The 24,885-nt window shown below is 39.1% G+C and overlaps 1 protein-coding gene across 1 annotated transcript in view; it reads right to left on the bottom strand.

Annotated features, from left to right (window-relative positions):
* PCSK2 (proprotein convertase subtilisin/kexin type 2) overlaps positions 1–24,885 on the bottom strand; it is a 247,144-nt gene that overhangs the window by 46,344 nt on the left and 175,915 nt on the right. Inside the window, exons 6-7 of the mRNA XM_036229694.1 lie at positions 18,295–18,371; positions 4,380–4,468 (exon numbers count right to left, since the gene is read on the bottom strand). Coding sequence (XP_036085587.1) covers positions 4,380–4,468; positions 18,295–18,371 — 166 coding nt within the window. The remainder of the gene's footprint in view (positions 1–4,379; positions 4,469–18,294; positions 18,372–24,885) is intronic.

Below are 24,885 nucleotides of genomic sequence, written 5' to 3'. Positions count from 1 at the left end.
CCTGGGGTGGTGCTGTAGAGCTCATCCTCAAGTCACTAGCCGTGCCCCACCCCAGTTATTCTCTGCCACCATGCTTTGTTTCATTCCTACCAGCAATCATTATCTGATATTATCATGCTTATTTGTTCATTGTTAGGGTCTCCTCTTAGACTGTCAGCTGTGTGAGGGCAGGTTTCTTGTCTGCAGGCTCATTGTTGTATCCCACCATTTACAGTAGAGCTGGGCACACAGTAAGCACCCAACTGTAAGGCCCAGGTCTCCCTGGAACTGATTCGATTGAAATAAAGGGAAAAAGGTGAGAAGGTGCTCATGGAAGCTTTCCGGGTAGAAATTTCATCAGCTTTGGGTCCTTAGAGCCTCATGCCCTTAATCCCTCTACTCCAATCATCCATGCATTCTTTCATTTAATAATTAATCTCTTCTGCTTATAATGGGTTTCTTCATTGGCCCTTCCTTCTCTTTACTTCTTCCTTACTTTCTGTCATTCAGCAAATACGGTTTGAGCATCCGCTGTGTCCAGACTCCACGCTAGCTGCTGAAGTGAGAGAAACAGACATGGCTCCTGTCCTCATGGAGACCCTTGTCTCTCTGAGGAGGAAGATATTAATGAAATAATCATGCATAAGAATGTGCAATAACCAATAGTAGTTAGTGCTGGGAAGGAAAAATCCTGCATGCTTTATCAAGTATAGATAAGGAAACTGGTCTGGAAAGTGGTGTTGGAGAAAGCAACGGGAACCTGAGAGCTGAAGATGAAGGGGAGGAGGCCAGGTATACTGCAGGGAGGAGCAAATCTGGGCAGAGGGAAAATCATACACAAAGGCTCAGTAGCAGAAGGGGTTGGCTACACTTTCTAGTTTATACTTGTTAGGAGGAGTTATCTAAATTATACTTATCCAGAGACTAACCATGTATGTACAATGAAGGTGGCACCACAAATCAAAATAACAGGCTGGAATATTAAATAGACAGTACTGGGGACATTGACTCATTGTTTGAAGAAAAATAAAACTGGACACCAAGCGAGCATGACGCACAAAGCTGGAATTTGGATGAACTAATGACCTTATGTGGAAGTTTGGGAGAAAATATTTGCATCTACTAAAAATGATCAGGGGCTAGTATCTAGAACATATCATGAATGCTTGCAAACAAACAAGAAAAATATGGAGACATGAGCAGAGTTTGTAATATAAGAGAACTTAAGAGGCTAACAGGCAGATAAAGAAATACTCAATGATTTTTTTCCCTTTTTTACCTTCAGAAGACTCATTTTATAATCTCATCCTCACTTTCTTTTATTTTTCTGGACTAAGACTCTATAGCACCTTAATTTTAGCCTTTTTTTGAAGGCAGGGTGGAGAGACACCCAGGACCTGGGATGGGCTTGGGACATTGCAGCCGGTATCTCCCCAACCTGTAACTGAACAGCTTGGGACTGCCAGAGACTAGCAATGACCTCAGTTGGCCACCAGGTGGCGAACTACACAGTCTTGTGGTCTCAAAGCTCCTGAAAGGGAAGATTTCTCTGGAAGGTTATGCTCGTTTAGAAAAATAAAAACCAGCTAACTTTTAGAATTGTCAACCAGAACAAAAATTTCCCCTAAATACATAAGGTTGAGGAGCCTTAAATTCTGCTTTTGTTGGGATTCTCGAGTTACACTCCAGTGTGTTTTCCTGATGAATTCCTTTTGCTCCCCTGGGGAAGCCTAAAGAACACTGGCTGTCCTACAGAGCACAGGAAAGGGGACTAGAGCTTCCTGGCACTTGAGTAGTTAGAACCAGCATAAGTGGTTACAGAGAAGCAAAGCTGGAGTTAAGGAAGCAGTAAAGGGGAGAAAGGTGGCTGCTTTGTTGAGAAACTTTGTATGGCTGGGCATGGCTTCCACCAGCTCTGGGCTTGGTTTCTGGAATCTCAGAGCACTGCTGTGAGGGTTTCAGAAAGCACAGGGCATGTCTTTGAGGTGTCAGGCTTCATTAACTCGCCTTTGGGAAGAGGGTCAGTCAGCAGGTGAGGCAGAGGCTGTCATGCTGTGCCTGGATCCACCGGCTCCATCTGATTGTCTGTCTGGGGGCTGTTCTCTGCCTTAAGAGTTCTGCTCAGCCCATGTGAGCTAACAGGCTAGACAGGCCAGGGTGTTCGTGGTCCAGGAGACTTCTCCACCAATGAGGGATGGGAGTTGGTGGATAAACACCTCAGCTTCCTCACCTTGGGGATGCAACTCTGAGGGGTGTCCCCATTGTCCCTCAGAGCCCCAGCTGTCCATGGGAGCGGCTGGCTTATCTACACTCACTTTGTAGGCTCCTTTTTGCCGTTTTCCCCTTACTCTGGCTTCCTGGGATTGATTACTTTCCAAATAAACTCCTTGTACCTGGAGGGAAGCAAAATTTGTCACCCCAAAATATTTCTCTCTAGCACAAAGATTATTGTATTTATGAAAAACAGAAGAGTCAAGAAGAACCTTTTACCTTCCTCTTGCTGCCTAAAAGAATTTAGATAGAGGGCTCCCTAGAAGGGAGCTCTCACCATAAATAACTATAATGTAATATGAACTCCATGTGGTGGGGAAGACTTAGAACTCAGAGTCTGTTCTGTGTCCCATTGTCTCTGTATGGCCCAGGAAACATTTGTTTACCAAAATGTGTTTTTCCATCTCTCTATGAATTGCCTTTCTCTCCTTCAAAGTTCCAAACCACTACCTCCCTCTCCTTAACTCAAGTTGGCATATAAACTTCAACTGCCTGATTTGTCCTTGGGCCCCATATTCTTATGGATCCCGTGTATATATGTATGTAATTAAATTTGGTTCTTTTCTCCTATTAATCTGTCTCATGTCAATTTAATTCTTAGACCAGCCAAAAGAAACTAGAAGGGTAGAGGAAAATTTCTTCCTCCTTTACATACCCAAATTCTCATTCTCATTTTGCTTTTAGGAAATTCAAATAAGGAGAGCAGGTGAATCAGGTGCATTTGATGAGCAGCTCAGATGTTTTCAGACTACAGATAATAGAGAAAGTGATAGAGGAAGCAGGTGGGGAAAGGGACCCCAATAAATCTCCAGAATACTTTGAGTTGCTCTCACTCTTAATTTTTAGAGGCAGTAATTCCAAGAATCCCTTATTCAAAAAAACCAGTTGCTTGGGATGTACAGAGGCTTCAAAAACTATTTTGAAGACAATCATTGTGAAATAGAAATCCAGATTTGAATTTTTCAGTTGCCTCCAGTCCTGTCTTGTGAATAGAGAGCCCATGTCACCTCAGCTACCACTCTGGTACAATCCTAGCTTATAAAATATTAATCGGGTGATATTCCTTCCCCTGAGCTCATAATGGCTTCTGACATTTTAATGCCAACATTTTGGATGCACACAAAGAGAGCTGAAACCCAAGGGGCAAAGCCTCCTTTATTTACATTTCAGAACCTTCCAGATGTATTCTTTTGTGAAATTCAGCACCCAGCTCAGGCAAGCCTCTTGGCAAACAGTTCTGAAAGAGGTTAATGGTAGGTTTGTACAGGTTGCTCTTGCTTTATTTAGGCCTCTGGAAATTTAAGCGTCAGCACAAAGTATGTTTACGGTTCCATTAAATTGCCAGGAAAAAAATATCAAGACAGTTGTAAAAAAGAAATAACAAGGTTGGGTGACTCAGCCTAAATAAATTAAGAACAAATTTGATGCAAAACTCAGAATGAGCCAGGAGCCACTCCATTCTCTGGCATTTTGTTGAAAGATTACGAACCCCTCTCTTTCATCCTCTTTCTTTCCCTCTTCTTTTAGGGTGGTAGGGACAGGTGTTGCTTTCTAAATTTTTAGTGACCTAATACCCTCATTTATAAAGTCCCCTGTGAAGATGGAATTGCTAAATATCCTTCCCATAGAGCTGAGATGCAAAACACAAAAACAAAAAACAAAACTGCTTTGAAGATTCTTAGTATGTTTATAACAATTTAAATTCCATTTATATAAAGTTTAAAAACTGGCAATAACCAATATTTGCTGTTAGAAATCAGGATTGTGGTAATTCTTGTGTTTATGAGTAGTAACTGGGAGGGAACACAAGGAGGACTTTAGGGGTGCTGGTAATGTTTTGTTTCTTGATGACCACATGTGGTATGGCCAGCCTGTGAAAATTCATTGAGTTGTATGTTTGTGATCTGTGTACTTTTATGTAATTATATTACATGTTAATAAAAAATTTAAAAGTTTATTAATATTGCCATGTAGGTTAAAATTAAAAATTTTTTTCACTCTTGCTAAGTCCCAGGCCCCTTGCTGCGGAGTAGTTTTCGCCAGGCCCTGGCCAGCCTGGAGCCCAGGCCGCGATGCGTTTGGGACTGACTGCCGGAAACGGGGTCTGCTCTTTGGCAGGGACAGTTTACCTGCGACCTTGGAATTGTATGCTACTCCAACTCCACAGATATTGTTGTTGGCTGCAGCAGAAACTTCCCCGGCACATCGGGTCCCGTGGCTGTGGAGAAAAATAAAGACAAGTTACATACAACTTCAAAAACCTTTGGAGGAATTTCTTTAAATTCTATCAATTGGAAGCAATTTGGTTCTTTTCAACGGCTCAGTTAGCCTGGAGTCAGCACGTCCCTCCTCCCCCCACCCGCTGCATTTCCCTCTGTGTATCCTAGGGTCCCCTTTCTTCCCCATCCCCGCTCCCAGATGCCTTCTTGACCTTGGCTTGTTTCTACCAAAAGAGGCTTCTTAGAACATTTCGACCTTGAAATGTGATCTTTACTTTAAAATTTGAAGTATCTTCCTGCAGAAATTGCACTTACAGGTTTCTGGTGAAAAAAAAAACAAACGCAATGTAAGACAGGTTTGTGCTGAGTGGAACAGCTCTGATTTTTTTTGAAGCACTAGAACTGTGGGCTTCTTCTTAATTTCAAGGCTGGTCCATCCATTGGGACGTAATATTGCCTGTCAGTTACAGGATAATGATTCTTATCTTTTCTGGATCATAGACTTCTTTGAGGATATATTGAGTGCTATAGATTCCCATTTTTCTCCAGGAATAAAAAAGCATATATTGGCAGCATTTTGCATACAGTTTCAAGGAGTCCACAGAAACTTTGAGGCTGACCAGATTATGGACCCCAGGCATTCATTAGATACTCTTTCTGAGGTTCGTCTGGCCATATAATTCTGAGCAAGGCCTTCTCAGGAATCATGTTCTAGAGTATTCTCTGCAACAAACACCATAATTCCATTAATTTTATCCCTTTTGCTTGCTTTCTCTTCCCTTATAACAAAAGGTTCCAAATAGGTCTTCCCCTCCCGTGTGTATTTCCTGTCTTCTTGAATTGGGCTGACTTGGTGACTTTGTTGATCCATAAAATGCAGTAGAAGGAAGACGCACTACTTCTTAATAAGCCTGGCAGCTTCCACTTCCATCAGCTAGTGCTGTATAGAGGAGCTTGAACTAGCCCACAAGTGGACGAGCCCCATGGAGAGAGAAGCCCAGTAACCTCCAATGTTCTAACACCTCAGATGAGACATCCAACCTGTGAGGGAAGTTGTCAGCCAGATCACCCCAGTCAGCAGCTAGGGAGAGAGACAGGCTATTCCTGCCCAGATTACAGAACTGCGAGCAAATAAATATTTGTGTATGTGTTTTTTTTTAAGTCATTAAGTTTTGGGGAAGTTTGTTAAGCAGCAATAGAGAACTAAAACAAATATGAACTCTTAGTTAGAATGCAGTGTTTTAACCCCAAACAGCATTCACGATTGGAAGATTCCATTTGTAGAAGTCATCAGAAACTACTGGTCCTGATGCCGAAAAGCCTATTTTGGTGGTCTGTGAAGCAGCTAAGGGATTAAACGGTCACATTACCAAGTCTGCTAGAACAGTGTGACCACAGCCTACTGATGGCTGGGTGAGGAGGGCGGACTTTTCCACTCACTGTTTAAACTCTGGTTTACAATAATGAAATGTGGGTACAGGAGCTGACTGGCTACAGGGCCCTAGGAAGTTCTGATTTCTGCAGTATTGACTGGTGTATTGTTTGACATCCTCTTGGGGCAAGCAATGCTGTTGCATCAGCCCTTAAAAAAGAACATATGTATACATAAAAACCACACATGCACACACACGCACGCACGCACACACACACTTTCTTTCTTTGTATGAGCAAAAGTAAATCCTGCCTTCATAAAGGCTACATATCTCTGGGCTCCAAATTCCCTTTGGAACAATAATAAAATCTGTATGTTTTGTCCACGCAAACCTCCCATTACAGGTCAGCCCCTGTGGTGAAAGATCTGAGAAAACTTAAAGTGCTGAACAAACCACTGTCTACTTGTCTTTAAGTTTTCTGTAAACCACATTTGAGATTCTTGAGAAGGTGCTTAGTTGTGGTTTAATTCTATGAGAGAGTCTGTCATGGGCATGGCTTTCGCAGCTCCAAATGCTGAAGAAATTGATAAACTAAAATGAAAAACAGCATGAAGCACACACACACACCCTTTATATTGATTCATACATATATACTTTAAATGTACATATTTAAGTATATATTATTATATAGATTTATATATTTATAATTATATACATATGTGTTTATATGTAATATATACCTACACTATATATATACCCACATAGTATGTATTTAAATATATACTTATATAAAATACATACCATATGTAAAGTAGATATATATGCTTTATATATATGCACATATATTTTTAAAAATAGAACTTTAATGAAAACTGATTAAATGTGGCTTGTTTGCTTGCTGTTTGGTTCATGCTAACAAGTAATTTTTAAATGAATGTTTAAAAATCAGTGCCATGTCTAATTCGACTGAGCACTAATTTCCTTATTATTTAATAATCAGCCCTGTCAAGAACTCCTTTTTGAGACATGAAATGTGCAATCGGGCCTTGCCTGGGCAAGTCAGCACACTCCCTGACGTCTGTGAAGAACACGGAGGTACCGACGGAGGCCGTGTCCTATGCGGACCCTGCTCTAGGAGAGTAAGGAGCTAAAAGTACGAACAGCCATCTGCCACTTTCTGGTCATTATTCATTACCAGGTACTGTGCTCAGTGCTTTTCTTGCCTAGCCCCCTTTAATCCTCACAGGAGGGCTACGAGTTGGTATTGCTCCATTTCACAGATGTCGAAGTTGATTCTTAGAGGTTCTGGCTTGCAGGTGCACAGTGAGAAGGTGGTAGAGCCAGGTCTGAGACCAACGCTCTTTTACTTCATCACCCCACTACCTTCCCACACACTGATAAGCCCTCTCTGATCTAAAACTGCTCACTAATGGTTGGAGGACAAATGCATGTGAACTGGCTTGAGCAAATGAAAAACACTGAAAGCTTCATATCTTTAATTTTGGCCTTTAAGTGGGGAGATGAATATCATGGGCTTTCCAGAGGAACATATGAGAAGAAACATTTCATTACTAAATTAGGCAACACTAATTTTAAGCAGCTAGTAGAGGCTTCCTATAATTGTTCTCAACACCATCTTTTTATATTTCTGGGACTTTGTAGGCTCTGTTCCCACTTCCTTGAATGCTTTCCCCTCAATCCTGCCTTACTGATTGTCTCAGGCAAACATACTTGCTCCCTGAATGTCAGGAAAATCTTTTTTCAAATTCATTTTCATTGGTCTCCTTGCTTTCTTAAGAATATCCAGTAGCTCCCTCTTGCCTCTAGAATAAAACATTAGTCTGTCAGAAGTGCAAATAGCTATAGGGGATTAGGGACAAATATGGCTGTTAGATTGGCCTCCTTCTAACAAAGGTCCATGGGAGGAAGGTAAACAGGAGGCAAGTGACAGGAGTCGTGGGTGTGCTGTGTTACCCAATGGCTCCGGTCCACTATTCTACTGGGCCTATGCCCTTGACAATGTGATTTTCTTGCTCTTCATGAAGAAGTGGAACATATTCTCCCCTCCCTGGAATATGACTGGCTTTGTGACTTGTTTTGGCTAAAAACAAGTGGTAGAAATGATGCTCTTAGTTCGCAAAAGGACTTGCAGCCTCTCTTCTTTCTCTTGAAATTCTGTTCAAGTGCCATATAGGCAAGCCCAGTCTTGCCTATTGGGTGATGAAAAACATGCAATTTGTCATTCCTGTCACTCCAGGTGACAGACACTTATCCTCTATGTGAGAGGGGACATCCTAAACCAGTAAATGAGTCCCCAGCCAACCAATGGAAGCATGGGTGAACCCAGCCAAAAACTGGGCCTGGTCCAGATCAGTAGAACTATCTAGCTGATCTATAGACTTGTGAGCGATAGTCAGAGCTTATTGTTTTAAGCTACTAAGTTTGGGGGTAACTTATTATGTGGCATTATTTGGCAATAGATAACTGATACAATGGATAAACAAGGCTAGAGGAACAACCCATGGTTAAGTTGTAGGGGAATGGGGTTCAATCTGGACTGTCATGATGACTGCATTGGGGCTTCCCCAAACAGCTGCAGTGGCTGTCCAAGTGAAAATCTGAGGCTCTGCCCCTGACCCTGGGGAACACCGGAGAGAGAGCTCAGGCACGGCCTTTCTTCCCGCATCACTGGTCCTCCACTGGAGTTCTTGATGATCCTTCTTATCTTTTACATCCAAAAGCATATCCTTTCATATGTGTTCCATTCAAGGCACAGGATAAGTCGTATTGGGCAATGTCTCCTTTATTGTTATCTAGTAGGGGTGCACTGTGCTGAGACTGCTGCATGCATTATTTTATTTAAAGCTCAAAACAAACTATTATTATCCCAATTTTAAAAAAGAAGGAATTGAGGCATAGAGATATTAAATCACTCCTCAATTAGGACGCAGAACCAGAATTCAAACTCAGGGCTGCAGCTTCCAAACCCTACTCTTAACCACACTCTTGACCGTCACCTATTCCTGACTATCAGAAACGTGCAGATAAAAAGCGTAATGGTTAATTTTTTGTGTCAGTTTGGTTGGCCATGGGGTGCTCAGATATTTGGGCAAACATTATACTGGGTGTTTCTGTGAGGGCACTTTGGATGAGATTAATTTTTAAATTGGTGGATTTTGAGTAAAGCAACGTATGTAGTTCCGAGCATGACCAGTCAAGGAATCCTAGATATCCTCAGGGCCAAAGGAATATGTAATTACAAGGGCACATTCCATGTGTCTTATATTGGTATAGATTTTTTAACAATAAATAAATATGTGTATATGCGATCGAAGCCCTACTTGAGACCATTATGCCTCAAAGTCAACCTCTACACTCAGTGTGATGTTTGGAACACCCATGCATGTTTTTATGCCATTACCTTATAATCAGATATGCATAGGCATAGATGCCACTATTAGCTTGTTTTAAAACTCCATGTAAATGTTTCATAGTATATGATCTATTTAAAATGTGCTTTATTCACTTGTAATTTTGAGGTTTATTCATGAATTCTGTTTTATTCATATTTAGAGCCACATAGTAGTTCATTTATAAATATGCTGAGATTTACTTATTAATATTCCTAATGAAAGGCATTTAGGTTGTTTGCAATTTGCTTGCTATTACAAATAATTTGAAAAGAAACATTCTTGTATATTATTTCCTTGTGCACATGTGGAGAATTTCTCTACATAGGGGTGAAAACAGGTTTATGGATATATGCTGCTTCTGCAGAGTGGAAGGATTCCTGTTGCTCGAACAGCCTTGCCAACATTTAGCATCGTCAAACTTTACGATTTTTGCTTGTCCAATTGGTACAAAATGATATCTCATTGTTTCGTTTTGCATTTTCCTCATTATTAGGAAGAATGAGAACTTTTTCATATGTGAATTCACTCAGGTGTTGTCCTCTGTTAATTGCCTATGCATAACCTGTCTATTTTTTCTATTTTTAATCTTTTTTTTCATTGATTTGTAGTTGTTCTTTACATATTTTAGACAGTAAATCATTTTTTAAAAAAATTGTTGCACATTTCTTCTTCTAGTCTGTGGCTTGTCTTTCAACTTTATTGTGACATGTTGAAGAAAAGTGTAATTTTAATGTAGTCAAGTTTATCAATCTTTTCATTTTCCTGTGGTTAAGTGTTTTGTTTAAGAAATTCATCCCTATCTTAGGTCGTCAAGATGTTTTTCTACATTTTAATTCTAAAATATTTAGGTCTTAATTATCCTGGATTTTATTTATGCTTGAGATGTGAGAGGAACAGCTATTTTCCCATATAAACAACTAGCCCCATTTATTAAATATCACACAATCCTTTCCTCATTGTTTTTATTGCCATCTTGGTTAGATGTTAAGCTTTTTATATGTGAGGGTCTGCTTGTGGATTCTCTATTATGTTTCTTTGATCTTTTCTCTCTCCCTATGCTAATCCTACTCTCTCACAATTACTATGGTTTTGTACAGTTTTGCTCTCTGATAGGCAAAGGTTCCCCACAGTGCTGCTGTTGATCTCCTTCTCTCTCTCTCTTCCTCATACTCACTCCCCTCCTCCTCCTTCTCTACCTCATCCTCCTCTTCTTCCCTTGTTTTCTTATTTTATTCTCAGCCCTTTGCTTTTTCTAAATCAATTTTAGGATCCTTTTGCCTAGTTTCATAGAAAAAAAATGCTATTAAGACTTTAACTGAAATTGCATTGAATTAACAGATAAATTTGACATCTTTGTGTTGTTACATCTTCCTATCTATGAACTTAGTATGTCACTCTATTCATTCAGGACTCCTTTTATGTGTTTTCTAAGTTTTATAATTTTCTCCTTAATGTTATCACATATATTTACTTAGATTTATAGTCATTTCATTGGTCATGAGATGTGGCATACTGTCAAATAAAAGAGATGATAAGCAGCATTCTTAATTTGTCCCAGCATTAAAGAGTATGTCATCAAAATTTCAGCATTAAGAATAAAGTTTACTTTAGTTTTTGATAACAGACAATGTTATCTTCAATTTATTAATTACCTCTTCAACTGCACTCAGGCTAGATCTTATTTTTTTTTATTGAGATTTTTATTCCAAAGGTTATATTTTTCAATTGTAATAGGTTCTTTTTCACATTCATGTTTATTTTTGCTTTTAAAACAGATATTATCCATGCATTTGTCATTGTGAGCAAATGTGCAGATAAAAAGCATGACAGTTAATGTGTCAACTTGCCTGGGCCATGGGGTGCTCAGATATTTGTTCAAACATTATTCTGGGTGTTTCTATGAGGGTTTTAAAACATAACAATTATAAAGTATTTTTCAAGACTCTATAAAATTAATTTCACCTGGTATAAATTCCGATCCTATTTTTTTATTTTGTTGAATGTGTTTTTTCCAGCTCTTTTTGAATTTTGGTTTGCAGGCTAATTTTGAGTCAGGGATTTTTCCCCCTCTTCTTTCTCTCTCTTCCTTTACTATCCATTCCTGGCTATTGATCTTATGGTTATTTTAACTGACTCCTTAGTTCTATATCCCACAGCCACATTTTACGATTGAGTTTTAGGGCTCTGGATTCACAGAGATATTGGGAATAAGGCAGATTGATTTAGCAACCCAGTGGGCAACTTGGCCACATTCATGGGCATGAAGCTGTGTTTGTCTTCCAGTCCCCAGTCTCTTTAGGTGTACAGATTCTTAGGCACCCAAAGTCCCAGAGTGTCGAGCTACAGTCTTTTCAGCCATGTCTATGAAGAAAGATGCTTCCATGTTGGATATATTGGAGCTGAGATGCAGAGATTACCTAGCTAGTTTGGCATCAATCATATATGCTGGCTAATGTTTAATGAGTTCTACAGAGTACGACTTTAGGGTCTCAAGAATCTTGGTTAAATAGTTGAGAATATGCAGCTGCTTTTGAAGAAAACCCCAGGTCTGCTGGCAAGCACCTAGTGCTTTTTGGAGAAGTAAGAAGCTCTCCATCTTTCTGAATCTAGAAACTGGGTTTTCCAATGTTCCAAATAGATCAAGCTCGTCTCATGTATACAAGCTATCTTTGGATATAACTTCAAAGCTATATCCAAAGCATAGGCACTAGACTCTTGAAAGAAAGTTTAATCTTGAGCTGATTATTATCAATTTCTCTTAAAAGCTTAGATGAAAGAATGGTTGTCTGAGAAAGATGGGTGATTGGCTGGGCCATCTGCTTACTCCTTTAGCATAAATTGTCCTCATTTTCTATCTGGTTAGAGAAGCTTTGACTTGGCTCCTGTAGAAATCCTTTCACTGAATTTTACAATTATATTTGCTACCACTGGGGAGTGCCTACCATGTGTCATGCCCAGTACCAAGCGCTATATATAAATGTTTCTAGTCCCTTATATAAACCTTTGAGTAGAGTTTTACTCCCATTTTATGGAGAGGGGAAACTGATTAAGTGATTAATTAATTATTCCATATCAAGTAACTAACGTCACACTACATTTATTCATCATAATCTGCCATATTTTTCTCTCTAAAGAAAGAGAGAAAGAATTATTGCCACCTGAGGATTATAAAATCACCATGTATGGCATGTGTACATTAACATAGTAATACATTAACAATGTAATTCCCTCCATAATTCCTAAATCTGTGTCATGTCTATTTTTTTTTTTTTTTTCTGAAAGGAAAACTTAAGTAGCGAAGACTTGTCTAATTCAGGTAAGGGATTAGAAATAAAATTTAAAATTTTTTTTGTGTGTTATTTCTCCGATGGCTTAGAATAGCTAACAAAATTAAACTCCGTTGAGCTTCACTGTACTGTGGTTTGGATAGACAAAAAGGTTTATGACAACAGCAACCTTCGAGCAAATATTGCTTATGAAGTACAGTATTCTCCTCTGGTCCCGCTTTTTGCAGTTTCAGTTACCCATGGCCAACTGTGGTCCGAAAATATTAAATGGAAAATTTCAGAAATAAGTAATTTATAAGTTTTAAACTGTGTGCATGCTGAGTAGCATGATGACATCTCCTGGCGTCCTGCTCCATCCCACCCAGGAGGTAAATCGTCTCTTTGTCCCTCATACCTGTGCTGTATACATTCCCTGCCCATTAGTTGCTTAGTAGCCATCTCAGTTATCAGATCAACTGTCATGGTATCACAGTGCTTGTATTCAAATAACCCTTATTTTAATGCCACATTCACATAACTTTTATTACAGTATACTGTTATAATTGTTCTATTTTATTATTAGTTTTTGTTGTTAATGTATTACTATGTTAATTTATAAATTAAATTTTATTATAGGTATGTGCGTATAGAAAAAAAAAGCAAAGTATGTATAAGTTCAGTGCTATCTGTGATTTCACTGGGGGTCTTAGAATGCATTCCCATGGACAATGGGAGATTACTATAGTCTCAAAGCTCACATAAAACAAAAAGTTAAATTAGGTCTTTGAAAGCAGTTTGTATTTTATTATCCAGGAGGTGATTTCAGAATTATCTATAAAGACAGAATGGAAAAGTGTTTGTCTATTTCTAAACCATTAAGTGTCACTAGAGTAAAGTATCCGTTTCTATCAGTGTATAAATAGCCAACCACAGAGGGTCATTTTTCTCACATGTTCTTCTTTGGCTTGTCTCATAGGGTTCTTCAAAATGAAATATGACTTTTAATAAGATAAAAAGTTAATTACTGAAAATCTTTCTTATTTGAAGGTTTAACTAATGCTATCAGTCAAATGAGCTCACATAGAGATAAATGTTCCTCAGCACCCATTTCTCCTTCCTCCTTCCCTCCATTTTGGTTGCTTGAGTAATAAATGTCTTCTCTTTTCCTGAATTTATGGTAAACTTTTTGCAGCCAGGAATTGCATCTAATCCAGAATCTCTTATCTCTATCTCTTTAAGGCTTAATAGATAGAACGTGTTGTGCCCTGTAATGCTCCATAAATATTGCTGATGGCAGGGATGACATTTCGTGGTGAACACCTGTCAAAGAAATGCTATGCAAGAGGGATTTTTTATGGACAGCATCACGGTAATGGAATACAGATTTGCAATGCATCACCAAACATTAACCTAAAACCAAGCAATGCTAGAAGATTATTGACAAAGCACGTGCTGCAAACCTTGGGAGAAGTAGGCAGCTCTGGACAGATGTCAAGACCACTCAACATCCTGACATAGCTGAGAGGGTATGCCATCTATCAATCAACCAGCCAATCTATATTAATTGAGTGCCAGCAAGGAAATGTGATGCTAAATCCTGATACCTCACAGCAAATCAGTTATATCTATTTCGTACCTTTTTGGCATTTGTGTTATTATTACTATTATTATTATTATTTTAGTTGACCATTTGCATTTCTCTGTAAGCCAGAAGAAAATCAGTCTCCTTTTGCAAATTTCTCAAATGTTCAAATATCCTTGAACCTCAGATACTGCTTGTAATTATTAAATGGCTCACAGTAGAATAAATACACTTGCTCTGCTTAAAAAGAATCTTACAAAATTAAATTAAGCACAGGGCAAAAATTCTAATATACATATCCACTAAAAGCAATTCTGCATATGTATGAAGTTTGCTTTCATAGAGTACTTGGCTTGGAGTTTTAAATACGTTCTTAAAGAAATGTACACTTGAAGGAAAACAAGTTAGTTAACAAATCAGTACAGAAGGGTTGATGTGATGGCTTAAGGTTTCAGGAAAGCCCAGGAGAGACATGCTGCTTTTGAACTTGGTTCCCAACCAAGAGGAACATTTTATTTGCTTGCTTGAGAGTACTCCTTTTAGTTCATTTTATTTTCTACTTTTCACAGCAATGAGAATCCTGTGATGGAAAGCCACTGCCTTTTTCTGTGCAGTAATTGCCTCTAAGTCATAACTGGCCTTTGTGGTAGGCAGTGTGGCCACGATAGCAATAGCAGCAAGTTATTGCTAGTTAGCATCAGTCAGCCCTTTATCAGAGTTTTGGTATGTGCTGAAATGAGCGTTTCTCAAGAGCCCCAAATCTGCTGAACAGAGATGGGGCATTGGATATGGTGCCCACGCCCAGAAGAGAACTGGCATGTCTTTGTGGCTGCACAGCGGGCCAGAGGCTCATGCTGGATTGGCAGCAAACCCTGCCAAAGGCAAGTGCTGGGCTCAAGGCTCTGGGAGCCTCTGGAGAGCAATGGAGGACGGTCCTCATCTATGCCTCTGGCCCAGTTCCCTTCCAACCACAGAATCTCTCTTTTGCGTTTCTGCTATCAACCTGTCCAAAACCTTTCATACCCAGTCTTCCATGAAGCTTTCTTAGAATGCTGCCCCATGCTCTAGTCCCTAAATCCCAGACCAGTTATCCAGACTACCTTGTGAACTGCACCTCCTGACTCCTTCTTCATCTAAATTGTACCTTACCCAGGAATACACCTCCCACCTCTGCCAATACCTGTTACCCTCATTAAAATCTTAGACCAAATATCACCTTTTCATAGAAGTCTGTCCCAACTGCCCAACCAGAGATAATTTTGCATTTCTTTGTGCTCACCAAAGCATCTTTATTATAAGGCAATACATGTAATGGCCCCTTTAATGGTATCAAACCTTGGCTCCACCACTTTTTAGCTGTGTGACCTTGCACAAGTTATTTAACCTTTCTGTGCCTCAGTTTCCAAAATGAGAATAATAATAATGATAATGCCTATTTCAGAGGTTATGATGAGAATTCATTGAATCAATACATACAAAACACTTTAAAAACTGCCTTAAACATAATAACTGCTTGATAGCCATTAGTTTTTAAAGTTTTTTTCCTTAGCCTTGGCTACACTTAGCACTGTAAAGATTTAGGCATCTGTTGCCTCCTCATATGACATTGCAAGTTCCTCAACAGCTTACGCACCAAAACTAATACTTTCATGTGTACCAAACTGAAATCCCACACTGTTTATTGCTCTTTTTTATGCCCTATGCTTTTAAAACTTACTTCTTACTATGGAAAATGTCAAAGATATAAAAGAGAGTAAAATCTCATGTACCCATCGCCTGGCTTTAACAATTATTAACTCATATACAATTTTATTTCCTCTGTACTCTCAGTCATTCTTTTCTCTCTTGCTCCAAACTCTAAGTTGTATTGAAGAAAATACAGGCATAATATTTCATCTCAAGGGGAATTTTTAATAAATGTATCCTACACTCAAGGGAAGGGTGTTCTGTTCAATTCTCCTTGTGCCAAGCAGGAACTGCCTCCAGGACAGATTCAACCTTTCAGACTATGGATCCTCCCAGCGATGTGGGCTTAAACTTTGACCCGTCTCCTTCTCATAATCATTTATAATAATAATTATGCTTTGAGAGGCCATGATTTGAACTGTGGCACCATCTAATCCTTGTTATAATAAGACATGGTGGATGGGGATCTTTGAAAATGACTTGATAATTGGGAAATGTCCCATTTATTTGCCAAAGTAGACACTATGTTTTGAGTCACTGGCTCCCTAAGAGGCAAGAATCATGCTTACCTGACTCACTATGACTGTACCTCAGACAATTGAACACTTGGGAATTTTTACTGTTGACAATGAAGAATTTCATTGCGCTAAGCACTAATTAGTTCTGGTTGGAAGATTTTAGTTAGTTCAAAATTGTACTTTCAAGAAACATGTTTGCAAATGGAAATACTTAATATAAACATCACAGTTATCTTTTTTTAAAAATAATATTCTTATAGCATATTTCACAGGAAGAATTGCTTGGGGAAAGTTTGTGTTGGGTTCAGAAAAAGAAATAAGGGGGAAAACCATTTTGTCAGTTATATTTTATGCCTGGATTAATTAATCAAAGGTTAATCTTATTCCTACTAGCTGCAGCAAGGAGCCAGCACGTGTATCACTACTGCCCTTTCTGAGGTCATGTGGACAATTGGTAACCAGTCATGCTGCAGCCAAGCACTCCGTCACGGTCCCTCTAACACAGTGCTCCAGACTGCAATTCCCAGTTATGGCTCACCTCTGCCTTAGTGACATCTGTTTTGTAACATCACATCCCTGTGTCTGAAAAGTTTTTCACTAAGTGACTGTTAGGATCTAGGGTTATAAATCATGAAGAGACTCTTCATGTCAAAAGTTCTCAGTTGTTTTTATATATCCTAATCCCCTAAACACACACTTCCAAGCACTTCATGATAATTTTAAAGACGTAGTTGAAGTTGATCTTTTAAAAATCTTATAAATTTGAATTGTATTTTCTTCTTTATTCTTTTCCTGCATTTTCTGTATTTCTGTAATTGCCAAACTCCCCAACCTGTGTGTCCTGTATGCATCTTAGACGTTCTTGGATCAACCTGCTAAATGTAGGGACAGTATCTAAGCTATCTGGTCCATGAGGGACCTGTCCCTGGCTACTTTCTGGCCATTATCCTTCCTGTCTTTCTTCATAAAAATGATGTTTATGAAAAAATGGTAAAAGTTGGAATTTGAGACATTTATGAGGCTTGGGTTCAAGTGTTGTCTCTGACATATATTAAGTTTGACCAGGGAAGTCACTCAATCTTTCTGCTTGTCTATTGCAGATCATCTATTTTCTTGTCACCAAACTGAGAGTGACAACATTTGTTTTATGTACCATGAGTTTGTCACGAGAAGTAAAAAAGAATGAGTAAAGTGTAGTACACATAATATATTTTTACAGAATTAATTAAAGTTTATATGTTCTCCTGAACTTAACCTGAGAACAAACATCAGTACTAGGGAGGCACTAGATTTAAAAAGTATAGTATTATCTGGATGAGCAAGCCATACATCTTTATTTCTTGAGATTGCTTATGTGCAATCTATATTTAAGCAAGAATTTTACTTGGAGAAAAGAGAGACTGCATTTATGTGTATAGTAGCCAAATTAGCTGAAGAAAACAGATGGGTTATTAGATAGTTTTGTATGGTAGGATACCAAGCCACTGGGTCCCTGGAGCTGCCTGTCCACTGGGGCCTCCACCCAGGCTGTCTGCCAGTTTCTCCTGCCGTTTTGCTGAAGGGGACTACATGAACTTTATAAGGTTATAGTAGAGACACTTTTCAAAAACATACAGATGCAGAGCCGTGGTGCAAAAAAAGTTCTCCGTGGTAGTTTCACCCAATCAAGTGAAATCAGTGTGTTTTAAATCACTTTGTGGTGGATAGAGAAAGGGTTTCTTATTATTTTTATTTTCTTCCATCTATAATAAAGTAGCAAATAATTCCTAGTACAACAAAATAAAATATTCAAAAGATAATCTAGAGAATTATAATATTTTAAAAATCTGAGAATTTAGAAAATGTAGCCATGGAGAAGAAAAATCACAATACAATTTACTGAATCATTGAGATTATTTTGCTGGTGAAATTCAAGCCTTAAAAATAAAACAGAGCAGAATAAATCCCCAAACATAAATTCAAAGCCACCTCATGAGGCCAAGTTTACCTGTTAAACCAGTCGTCTGTGTATCGAGGGTAAGGATAGGGGTCGTTGCTACTGAAGTCATAACTTGCTTCGGCATTCTGAAAAACACAAGATGTCTCACTGGGTCAATAAAGCCAGAGGCACAGGCAAGAGAAAATGCTGTGAGACCTGACTGTTTCATGTTTATAGACCCTCCCTGGCATGTTGTGTTAATGCTCTTCTCTGGACCAGCCCTTGCAAAATGGTGACAGAGCTGCAGTGTGTTCTTGGAGCTTTCTATCCTCCCTTTATCCCCTTTTCCAAATTTTTTCATCTCATCCTATTTCAGGTCTTCAATGAGTTAGAAATTTGAGCACTGTGCTCTTCAGGACTGTCTTCAACTTAAGCTGAGTTACCCCTTGAAGGTAAATGGGGTGCAACTGTAATCCAGGGCTTATATTAAGCTTCTCCGGACAAATGGCCAAAATGTTCTAGTTCTCATGTCACAAATGAGATAGCTGTTAGAGTTTTTTGCTTCATGCAGAAGGCTCACTTCCAGCTCCCTGCTTCAGACTGACTCAAGCCCTTAATTTTGGCCACAGTATCAACCTCAGTTATTCACACAATTCGCTGTTTCATTCATTGAAAGGGACTATATGAGCTGTTACAAAATTATAGCATAAATTCTTTTGAAAAACATATCATTGAGTCTAATAATATATGCAGAGAATTTTTCAAGTATGGAAATATACTGGTGACATCCGTGCCTTCATATAACGTATAGCCTAGCTATAAGACATCGATCAAATAATTAAACAAATAAATAAGCAATTAAAAACTAGACGGATTCCTAAACCCTGCAGTATTCAGTAGGAAGTTTAAACTCTGTGCAATCCAACGCCTCCAATTTTTTTTTCCACTGCGAGTCTTTCTTTACAGAAATTGAAGAAGGGCCCCGCTGTAGTAGAGGCCTCACAGCATCCCCGGCTTCACTTTTCCTTGCCCTAGAGCTTAACAATAGATTGTTCCCCTCAGCTTGACCCAAAGCTTGGAATGTCTCCTGCCACAGAAAATTGCCCAGAAAATTGCCCTGAAAATTACGATTACTACCCTTAGGCTTACTGATCACAATTCTGGTCTAGCGTTTTTTTCCAGACTATTCCCATCTTTCTTTGTTCTTGGGTTGCTAACGCCCTCGGAGGATTACTGGCCAGAGGAGTGGCGCCCATGAAGCATTGGAGACCACCCTCAATCCCACACCAAACGTCATAGAGCCCCCTGGAATAATGCCCAGATTTTCCCTAAATACTCTAAGCTACACTGAGAAGGCAAGGCAGTTTTGAAGGTGTTAACCTGCTGCCTTCTCAGGTCACTGGCTCTCTGACAATAAACGCTTCTTCTAAATATCTCAACTCCTGCGCGGGTGCCTGAGCAGCACAGGCAGTATGAGCTCCAGATTCAGTTGCCCTCCAGTTTCAAAACAAATTACATATTCACTACTTAAATTCTCTTTAAGTGATTTCATGTTTTAATTTTTCCAATTTAGATCTTTAGTTAGTTAGCCATTAATTTTGGTCTGTGATAGAAGATTATCCACCACCATTTGTTGACGAGTCCATTCCTGCCCTGCCGCCTCCCCTGCCGCCTTCTCTGCTGGCCCGGCCTTGCAGAGTTCTGTGAAGCTCCTCTCTCCACCTCTCATTCTTCTCTCCTTCGGTTTTGGGATTGCCAATAAAGATTCCAGACGTTTTCCTGATCCAAAGCGTACACTGGACTAGGAAGCACTGGGTTAAATGCCTATTGCAGCTTGGGCATTTCTTAACTCCATGGGTCTGGAGACAATTGCAGGAATTGTGCTCCTTTAAGAGGCAAAACATTGTAGTTTGTGATTCACTCTAGTTTCTAAACCTAATGCAATAGTAAATAATGTTTTTAAGGGCAAATTGACTAATTCCATTAGCTTGTGTTTCCATTTGTTAGATGACAAAGAGTTGTAATGATCACAATTGTAATACTAATTTATTTAAATGTTGTGCTTGGGGCCAAAGTTGCTCTGAAATTTGTTTAAAAATTTTTAATTTTTAATTTATTAGCTTTATTGTTGAGACAGGGTATTACTAGTAACATTCTTAATCTTTTAGCAGGAAATGCAATGAAATATCTCTTGCAGAGTTAATCTTTTTAGTAAACCTAGTTTACTTCCTTTCTTAGGGAAAAAGGCCCTCTTCTGCAAATCCTGATAATTACCCTGAAATTGGCAACTCAGATCCTCTGGCTATTGATAAGGGTCATCAGCCCATTGTTAGCAGAAATGGTGTTAAACCAGACAGGGCCCTTAGAGTCTGAGAGGGAAGAGGACCCTCATCCCAAAAGTTATTTTATTCTTTAAGAAGTATATTAACCAAGCCTGTTTCCCTTTACTCACTCAATAGGCAAATCAATAATAGAAATTAATAGCTATATGATTTAAATAATAAGTTTGTATCTCCTTTTCCTTGTCTAGGGACTTTAGCAAACCCAAGACCCCACCCTGACTGCGGCAGAAAGGGAATGAGCGCCATGAACCCCTGTAGGCAGAGACTATGGCTATTCTCAGCAGGAAGCAGATAACAGAATAAGAGCCCTCCCTTCCCTCAACATCCGTACTAATAATAAGGGGGTTCATGAACTTAGAAAAGAATTAGGCAGGGAAGTTAGGGGGTTTCGGTCTGCCTGGAAAGACACTGAGGTCATCCTATCCTAGAAGGAGTATGCCCCAATCTGCCCACAATTAAGCAAACCAAAAGACATTTCTTTAACTCACACAGGAAATAAGTAGGCAAAGAATTAGATACCAGTTTAAGCCAGTCACTCGCACCTAGCACCTACGCAATGAAAACCCCAACAACCTTCAACTCACCTGAGCCTCATTATATCATTATTATAATACTATGCATATGCCTGGAAATTCATTAATATAATTATAACAAACTGAATTCTGGGAACAAACATGTGCAGAAAGCGAAGCGATGAATCACTGCGTCCTGTCAATCATAGTTGTCAATCAAGGAAGCCTACTCCTCTAAGAAAAGTAACCACCCATAGTAAATGGAGATAAAAACCCCAAAGGCTTTGTTACCAGGCCTTTTTGAGCCACACTTCTCTTACTCAGGCCCACTTCCACGTCTGGAAGTGTACTTTCCCTTCAATAATACTTGTCTTTTTTACTGTATTTCGGTGTCTTGCTCAATTCTTTGTTTGAGACATCAAGAACCTGGACAACATTCTGGGAGAGGACCCCACTTTCCAGTTATATTGTGGTATAATTGATATACAAAAAACTTGTACATATTTAGTCTATGGCCGTGTCACCCTGAACAAGCCCAAACCCATCTGATCTCAGAAGCTTTAAAAGTTTAATTCTGTTTCTGGTGTATAATCCTTGTCTCTGGGAGATCCTCTCAGATTTGGCATGTTATTTTATTTTTTTTCTTGACTTTCTTAAGATATTTGTATCTCGGTTCTTTTGAGGGATATTATTTTGAAATAGTATTTGACTACCCTAAGTATATTTGGTTACCCCGAACCTTCCCTGAATTTTTGAGACAAGAGCATTCTTAGGTAGAATTGCTGAGGTAGGAGTATCAATAGAAGTACAAGTTAACATTTTTCTTTTTGGGTTTCAAAGCTGAGATTGAAACTTAAGTGATAAATTTGGAGCCCTATTTGCTAAGGCTGATTTGTTTCTCCATAGTGATTTAAATTCTTAGGTCTAAGGTGAGTTGGATAAAAAATTCAGCATGATTAGCCATTGTAGGGGTCTCAGGAAGGCCTGAGAGCTACCTCTTTCTTCTGATCTGTGTTCTTGGAGTTGGTTGAAGGTATGTTGGAATGTTCAACTTCAGAGAAGTCTGGGACTCATCCTTGGACAAGGACATGAAGTTGCAGATCAGAAGTGGCTCTGTGAGGCATCTTAGCTGAGGGGGTTGTGTTGGACCCACTCTGCATTCCTGTTACCCTCAGTATTAAGTAGGGAACAGCAGTATATTCTGTGGGATGCTGAGATTGGTGAGAACATGACAGTGAGAACCAGCTGGCTTTAAAAGTTCTGGGGTTCAGGCAGGATTTGCATGAACTGACGTGCCAGGAGGCATGGAGATGCATGCAGCAGGAAAGTCCAGGATATACAGATGATGAGATGTGAGCACCAGGACCCCTGTCCCTCTCTTCTTAATGCTGTGTTTATCCTTTGAAGCTTGAGGGCAATTCTGGAGATAGAAGGGTGGGGAAAAACCTGAGCTGACCAAGATCAAGTGTATACTATAGGTGCAATTAGGCAGGCAGATAGAAATTAAATTCAATTAGAGAAAAATCAAATCAAAATTTTCTGCACCTTTGTGTTTGCTACCTGTTTTTACATACTTTTTACTCTGGCTCACCTTTTTGGCTCATAATCATCACCTGTGGCCTGGGGTGAGGCCTTCTGGTGCTCCTTTATGATTCTGGAGAAAATGGCTTGCCCTAAGGTGGGTCGGAGCTCATGGGAAGAATTAAAGAGTTCTGACAGCAGAATCAGTAGCCGAGAATCCACAGAACTCTGAGACTACTCTTTTAACAAGAAGAAAGACCATGTATTATTGCCTTATGTCAAATTCACTTCTGAATGTTGAAATAGATAATGACTTAGGAACTCTTAAGTATTTTGTTGTCTTTATGATTAATTTGATGACTAATGCTTAATTCCTTGTGTAATAGTCTGTATTGAGTATTAAAGAATGAAAACAGTTGTTGTTATTGTTTGGCGGTATGTTTTCTGGCTAAAAATCAAATGGTTTATAGCAAGAATTTTGTGAGGGTTCTATTTATACTTTTATAGCCCAAACCAAGTCATTTATTGATCTGAATTACAATGTTGTCTTCTACAAAGTTATTTGTGTATAGGAATAAATTAAACTGGCTTTGAATTATCCTGGAATTTTCTAAGATAGTCATTAACATGCACATTTGGGGGAAAGTGGTGTCTGTAAATTTAGTGCTCTGGTCATCCTAGGTTAAGCCAGAGGCTCATTTTGGTTTAAACTCTTCTATAATTCGTTCCTAAAATGCATTAGTCTATTTTATTGCTTTAGAAAATACTAGATGTTTAGTGAACATAATTTAATCATTGATGATTCAGGATCAGGATGATTCAGAGTCATCATTAAGAATTTGAATTATCATTGTACCATCATGCAGTAAGTGAGAAGACTGGGCTGAATCCAAACTGACCTCAGGGTTTCCCTGGAAGTTATTTCTGAAATAAACTCTGATAAAGGCTCATTTTCTTTCACAAGAGTTCAGTGCAAGAGAAAAAAAGAACCTCTGGTATTTAATAATTCTAAGGCTTAATTTCTGAGGCAGAGTTAGAAAAAAAGACTAGATTAGTTCTTATGAAGGAAGTTTGATAATTATGGGTTTGGCCATTGTTTGCACTGTGCACCTTCCCATCAGATGCCTGCCTGCACAGTAATAGAGGACAAAGGAATTACTTATTTTTACAAAATCTTCTGACTTTTAAGATTTAAGGTACTGCATTTAAGGTACTGAAAAGCACAGGCCAACAAATGGCACATGTCAAGCGCTAGGGCTGGTCTCACTGTGAAAGCTGGTGGTGGATCCAGTAGTAACCTTGCCCATTGCTTTAACATTCTCAGAGAAGCTTCTGAGACCCTTGAGACTGAAACCAGTTCTGTCACTGCCAACCTTACCCCAAAATCTGGAATGGAATGCCTTTGGGACTAGTGGACTTTTCTTCTTGAAATGTACAAGGCAAATGTGTCGGCAAGGCTTGGAGTAGGGGAAGGAAGAGGCATTAAAGTTAGACAGATCTGGTTTTGAACCTAGACTCCTTGGTCTTGGTAGTTTTCTTATGTTCTGCAAATCACAGTTTCTTCATCTTTCAGTGCAGATGATAAAACCATAACTACTTGGTTGCTGTGAGGATAAAATGAAGAAATGGATGTAAACTGGTGAGCACATTGGTCAACAAGGTATAGGTGTTCTCTCACTTCTCCTTTTGTGTCCTTTGTTTTCTTTGATCACCTAAGGCAAGGGTCAAAAAAATGCCCACAGGCAAATCTGGCCCACCATCTGTTTTTGTAAATAAAGTCTTATTGGCACATAGTCATGTCCATTTGTTTACAGGTTGCCTTTCACTGCTTTCACATTATAACAGCAGACAAATAGTTTTGGCAGAAGCCCACAAATCTTAAATATTTACTATCTTTTATAGAAAGAGAAAGAGTTTTCTCTCTCTCTCTCTCTCTCTCTCTCTCTCTCTCTCTCTCTCTTTTTGGCAAAGCAACCCTCGGTTGACCTCACAAATTGCAAGGAACTTTTCAGTTTACAATCCCTTATTTTTTATATTTTATGCTTACAGCACCTGGTCTTCGTAGGTGGAGTTTTCTAACTCTTGACTGACCTTGTAGGTCTTTCGGGCTCCCAGGGTGCCTTCTGATAGATAGCCTGAGGCCGATGTTAGAGCATTGTCTCTCAGTCCCTGTCTCTCCGAAAAGCACCCTTTGCTCTGAGACGTGTCTGTCTCACATTCCCTTCTCTTTAGGTGGGCTCTTGCTGCTGAAAAGGAATCTGATATAAACTACCCTCACTACATTG

The sequence above is a fragment of the Rousettus aegyptiacus genome, unplaced genomic scaffold, assembly GCF_014176215.1.
Source record: "Rousettus aegyptiacus isolate mRouAeg1 unplaced genomic scaffold, mRouAeg1.p scaffold_m13_p_12, whole genome shotgun sequence".
Classification (NCBI taxonomy): Eukaryota; Metazoa; Chordata; class Mammalia; order Chiroptera; family Pteropodidae; genus Rousettus; species Rousettus aegyptiacus.
Note: the sequence above shows the minus strand (reverse complement) of the source record. Positions and strands in the feature narration are given on the sequence as shown.